Consider the following 5569-nt stretch of genomic DNA (forward strand, 5'->3'; position numbering starts at 1 on the left):
AGGGATGCGCTGCCGATGCGACATCTCAGTTGATATCAAGGTTTACTACAATCTTGCATCCCCCAGGCCCTAAGAACAAGGCAAACAGCGCATGGTTTTGCAAATATACAATTCTCGAGATTTTGTAAGGTCTACTTCAAGGGCTACATGTAAAACAAGCCCGCACAAGTTAGGTTGATTCATCCATTGAACGGGGGTGGCACAACTGCATGACCTTATTTTGACAGAAAGTTTAATTGTATCCAGAGTTTGAATTGCCCGTTTAATCTCCTCCGCTTTCAATCGTAGTGCCGGTGGGCGCTTCATCACGGCTAACATCACGGAATTCGTCCATGAATTTCTCATGGAATTCCTTGAATCTGGATATGATTGCAGGGATTTTGTCCTCCTGAGGCAAGATCGTGCATCTGAAGTGATATGTTCCAGGAGCCTATACAAAATTAAAGATGCAACAGAAAATGTTAGTGAAAAGTCAGTTAACGCTCTGAACCACAAAAATGAACCAAACAGCTTTTAGTGAGGCTTTGAGACTACCAACCTGACCAAATCCAGATCCAGGAACGACGACAATTCCAGTCGCTTGAAGAAGGCGAAGAGCATAGTATGCATCTGGGGCAGCACCAGCTGCTTGGGCAGCACCAATCGCCTTCTGGGGTAAATGAAGGCGAGGGAACAAATACATTGCACCCTCAGCCTTGTTGCAGGTGATGCCTTCTAAACTGTTGAATGCTTCTTCCAAGGCCTATGTAAGGTGAAGAAAGTCAACAAGGATAAGGTCCTTAAACATCTTCAGGTGATAAAGCATAAAAGATGGGAAAGGGAAGTTATGCTTTAGGTTGCAGTTCAACTGGAGCATTGACCAATCTTACAAATCAAAATAGGTGGGAGCACTAAAAAAAGGGCGGAACAAACCTTTGCACGCCGAGCTAGCGATGAAATAATACCATCTCTCTCTACCATGAAGGATTCATAGGATTCATCCCCTACCTGTAAAATGAGTAATCATTTGTATAGGTGCCATAACTATTCCACTTTGCAACTGCTCCATACATGATATACTGACCTTGGGTGGGTTCATTATGAGGCTAGAGAGAATTTGGCCAGAGATATTGGAACAAAGATTCACTGATGCCACCTTGTAAATCTGTTCTCTTACATCGGCATTAAATCCAGTTACTTCCATGTAGCCTCCTCGTTTACCACATTCTCCATAGTAACCTAGCAGGACACAGAAAAAGCCTTACCATGTGCCAAGAGATGCACAAAGAAAAGGACCGCAGACAATAGAAGGATTCAATTACCTTTCGAAACTGACTGGAACGATACCAAAGGAAGATCATCATCGGTGTATCCCATTGACCGTGCAATCTTTTTGAAAGAGTGGAACTGCTTATCCTCAACATATATGTTTTCTTGGTAAACCTAGGGTAAATGAATAAATGAACAAGTACACTTAGAATACCCATCAAATTTATATGGCATTTATAGTAGCTTGTGCATATTTACACAGGCAAACCTTTGAATACAGATTCTGGACTCACCTCATCTGCAAGAAGAACAAGTCCTTCGTTCTTGCAGAATTCAACAATTTTCTTTTGGTTTTCCTCCGCAAGAACCTTGTGAAAGTAAAAGGTGTCAAATAACCACTCCACCGAGATCAAATTTCATGAAAAAGAAGACTTAAAACAGTATATGTCTGTAAGTTATCTGTCTGTCATGGTCTATCTATGTAAGTATGTACCACAGCAATAATAGCTTACTGACACACAAATTTCCCGAGTATATCACTGGGAATGTCTTTTAGGCTTTTTTGCAGATAAAAGTTTCATCAATAATAACCTGTCCAGTTGGGTTTCCCGGATTTATGACCACGAGCGCTCTGACAGTGATACCCTTAGATCGAGCCTCATCTACTTGTTTTTTAAGCTCGTCAACCTCTAGCCCCCACCCTATCTCTTCATCAAGGAAATAAGGAACCTGAAGCCAAAATTATTCCAGAAATTAAATCATCAAACGTGAAGATCCAACACTTCAAAGCATCAGAAGCACTGTTGTAGAACATACAAAAGAACCACCATGAAGGGCAATTGATGCAGAATACAGCGGGTATTGTGGAAGAGGGCAGAGAATGCCATCCTTCTCAGACCTTATCAGTAGCTGCATCATCATGTGGACCTAGGTGAAAAAGAAACTAGACTGGATTAGTGATGACAAGCTAAAACAATGTGTACAGTCAGGCATTGACTTCTAACTGGAAGAATCAATGTCCTTATTGCTAGTAAATGATTCACCACTGTTCATATTAATCCAGTATACAATATACATACTGCTGGGCTTGCCCCATCTGTAAGGAAGATGTTATCTCCACTAGCATGGAAACCATCACGGGCAGCAATACCGGCAGCAATTTCATCACGCAAACCTTTCACACCCTGAAATAGACAGCTGGGTGAATGATCAAGATTGGAACCATAACAACATTCTTCCAATAGTATGTAGATACCTGACTGTGGCTATATGCTCCTGTCGCTCTTCCTGGGATCTTCTCTAGAATTTGCCATGCTCTCTCTATAGCATCTGAACTGTATGAAAACATGTATATCAACATCCCAAAATGCAGCAAGCAATATGAGTAGTTAGGCTACTAGCTATCACCAAAGTGATCTACAATATGGTGAAACAAATCAGTTAAAAGATGAAAATTGAATTCACTATTTTTTTCGTGAATATGTTAAAAGATTTTGGTATCATTTCATTAAAATAGAGGGAGAAATAGTTCTACAAAACAGGCCTCTAAGGGAGGTAGAAGCCCGACACCCAAATACACATGCCACTATTCTCCTGGGATGATCGTGTACAACCCTAGGGCGCCAGCTCTGCACCAGCCTGAGCCTCATCTTCAATTGCACAAAGCAGCTGGCTGACGCTTGGCATTGCGCTGTTGACAGTGCAGTCATTTCAATGTTTCCAGAGAAGCCAGACTGTGAGGATGATAAAAGAGGCCATGCCCTTCCACCGGTGCTAGAATTTGTCACCAATGGAGGATTGCACCCACAAAAGCACCTCGTGACAAGGAGCGATCTACCAGCACGTGCGGCATGGACTCCGGCTATTGATCACAGTGCACGCCCTTGCATGCTGGGGAGTGGGGCAAACCCCGAATATTCGCTATTAGCATGCAACTAAACTCAGAATATTGTGGCAATTCCTTTCTGGGAAATTTCAGCTCAGTGTCATAGCAATGCATAATTAGGAAAGTATCCTCCAGTCTGAGGATGTGATTTAGTTATTGATTGTGAATCACAGACTGTTCTGGTTTCTATAAGCTGAACAGATCACATGAACTTTGTCAGCTTAATACTCATGTAAAGTCACCTACCATATAAGAATATGGCAAATGTTTTTAACACTAATTTACTTATACTCATCCAAGTATAGAGTGGTTTCCAACTTTCCATACCTGTATAGAGCATGAGTTTCACTTTTGTCCAAGAGAGCTGGATGATCACATAAAGAGAGGACCTGACAAAGGCAATGAGCAAATAAGCAACAGTGGAACAAGCATTCATCACACAACTATAATCCAAGGCGGACAAACTCACTTCTCTGAAAAATGTAACAGGTTGTTGACCAAGGGAATGAGGATTTCCAATGTTACAATAGAGTATCTGCATCAAATTAGATAAACGAAGGTAAATCCATCGATAAAGTAAGTGTAGTGGAAAAACCTTCCAACAAGCGTCGAGTTGATGGAATAACAATCAAACCTCATCAAAAGGAAGCGATTCTGGATTTTTGTGTAACTCTTGTTCTAAGTTCTGCAGGACAAAAATACAAAGACCATGATTCAGGTTTCTAAACAATCATACTAGAATTAAACATAGGAATGAAGTAGCACAAATAAGTATAAATTCTGCAGTTGAGTATGGCAGTAAGACTAATTAGTACTCTGTATTTGACATCTGTAAATATACTTGGGACAACAACAAAAAACTGCTAAATCTGAGGAGAACATTCAACATACCTGAGCATGTGTAACAATCTCTCCACGAACAGCATATTTGAACTCCAAGACCTAAATGAACAGACCAAATCACATCAAAAAATATAATGCCATGTGCCAGTATGAACGTTAAAGCTTAAATTTGTGCTATTAGAATCCCATCGCTGCTGAGAAGTACACATGTTATTTATGCCCAATCATACAGTACACACACAGATTCGAGCTCCACTTGCACGCGTATCAACATCGAATCACTGACTTTAGCATCCCCTAGCAAATGTCGGAAATTTGTAACTCCTATCCTAGGGTCTGATTGCTCGTTTGACCACGAACCGAGCAAGCATAAAAGGGGTAGGTAAAAAGTTTAAGGTCGCACCTTGGGGTTGATGGTGTCGAGTGACACTGGCGGCGTACCGGCGGCCGAAGTGGACATGGCCCTCGCCATGTAGGCAGCCATCGCCGAAGGGGAAGGTCGAGACAGCGCCGCGGCCGGAGCCGGAGCCGGAGACGGCGCGGCTGCTCTGGTGGCGCCGCGCAGGGAAGCGGCCACCGCGCGGCGCGCCCTGTCGGTGAGGAAGCGGCGCATGGTGGGGAGGAGCGACTGGACGCGGCGGCGGTGATGCTTCGGGCGACGCAGAGATCGCGACGGCTATTGCAGAGGGAGATGCGGAGGTGGTCAGAGCACAGCGCGACCCTTTTTTGGGGGGTCAGTTTTGTTTTGCGTCCCCTCCAAGAAAGAAATGAGACTACGCCGATATAATTCCTCAAATGAAATTTTTGCTTGCCCGGAAAGAAATAAAGTGTTTAAATTTGTTTTTCTGGTTATTTCCGAACCTTTTAGGGTCTGTTTGATTTAAAACGATTTCAAATGGATTTTGGAGTTACATTCTTCAGGTTTTTTTTGAACATTAGTACACACACAAGTGCTCATGTACACGCGCATACACTCACCCCACGAACGCAAGCACGCACACCCGATCCCTATGAGCACCTCCGAAAGACTGAGCCGGCATATCATCTTGAGATTTATGAAGTCACCGTGGACGCCTCGTCGTCGACAGAAACGTCTCCTCCCACTGAATGCGCATCGCCGGAAATTCTGAAATAAATCCAGGAATAAATGAGAGCACCAGGATTTGAACCCTACTGGGTTGGGATACCACAGTCCCTCTAACCATCCAACCACAGGGTTCTTCAGGGTTGTTACATGTGTCATTTCTTTTTTTTAAAGAGAGAGAGAACGAGATTTTTTTTATTGCTCAATAATACTTGTATCTCTTATTAAAGTGTGCTATTCTATAATGTTTCTTTAGCAGACCCCCCGCTAATCTGAAGCGATACATTACTCAAGCAACAGCCTTCTCCTCAAGAAGAAAAAAAGTAGGGTTTCCCTGCCTCGCGCTAGCACTGCCGCCGGTCTACCTCATCTCCAGTGGCCCTAGGGGCATGGAGGCGTGGTGAGCATGGCCCTTGCCGGCGGGAGAGATCTTGCTCCGTTTTTAGGTGTTTTTGTGTTGTTTGGAGTTTGTGTCTTGTTCAGAAAGACGAGGCGGTGGCAGCTCCCTG

The 5569-nt window shown here is 43.3% G+C and overlaps 1 protein-coding gene across 1 annotated transcript; it reads right to left on the minus strand.

Moving 5' to 3' along the window:
• Positions 1-4718, minus strand: LOC119353788 (alanine aminotransferase 2-like). Its single transcript, XM_037620467.1, has 15 exons — positions 4380-4718; positions 4025-4075; positions 3768-3818; positions 3603-3668; positions 3461-3522; positions 2504-2582; positions 2328-2432; positions 2065-2175; positions 1840-1977; positions 1542-1616; positions 1302-1422; positions 1064-1218; positions 913-987; positions 539-742; positions 1-430 (listed from the first exon to the last, which is right to left on the minus strand). The coding sequence occupies exons 1-15, from the start codon at positions 4587-4589 to the stop codon at positions 263-265; spliced, it is 1671 nt and encodes a 556-aa protein (XP_037476364.1). The 5' UTR covers positions 4590-4718; the 3' UTR covers positions 1-262.
• Positions 4719-5569: the final 851 nt, after the last annotated feature.

Source organism: Triticum dicoccoides, chromosome 2A (assembly GCF_002162155.2).
Source record: "Triticum dicoccoides isolate Atlit2015 ecotype Zavitan chromosome 2A, WEW_v2.0, whole genome shotgun sequence".
NCBI lineage: Eukaryota > Viridiplantae > Streptophyta > Magnoliopsida > Poales > Poaceae > Triticum > Triticum dicoccoides.

Bases quoted from the DNA above. Each gene is read 5' to 3' on its own strand.
- LOC119353788 (XM_037620467.1), bottom strand. From the start codon at position 4,589: ATGCGCCGCTTCCTCACCGACAGGGCGCGCCGCGCGGTGGCCGCTTCC. The intron at 3,523-3,602 runs GTGAGTTTGTCC...TGCCTTTGTCAG, and splicing joins CTGTTACATTTTTCAGAGAA to GTCCTCTCTTTATGTGATCA. The intron at 743-912 runs GTTTGTTCCGCC...CACCTTACATAG, and splicing joins CGCTAGCTCGGCGTGCAAAG to GCCTTGGAAGAAGCATTCAA.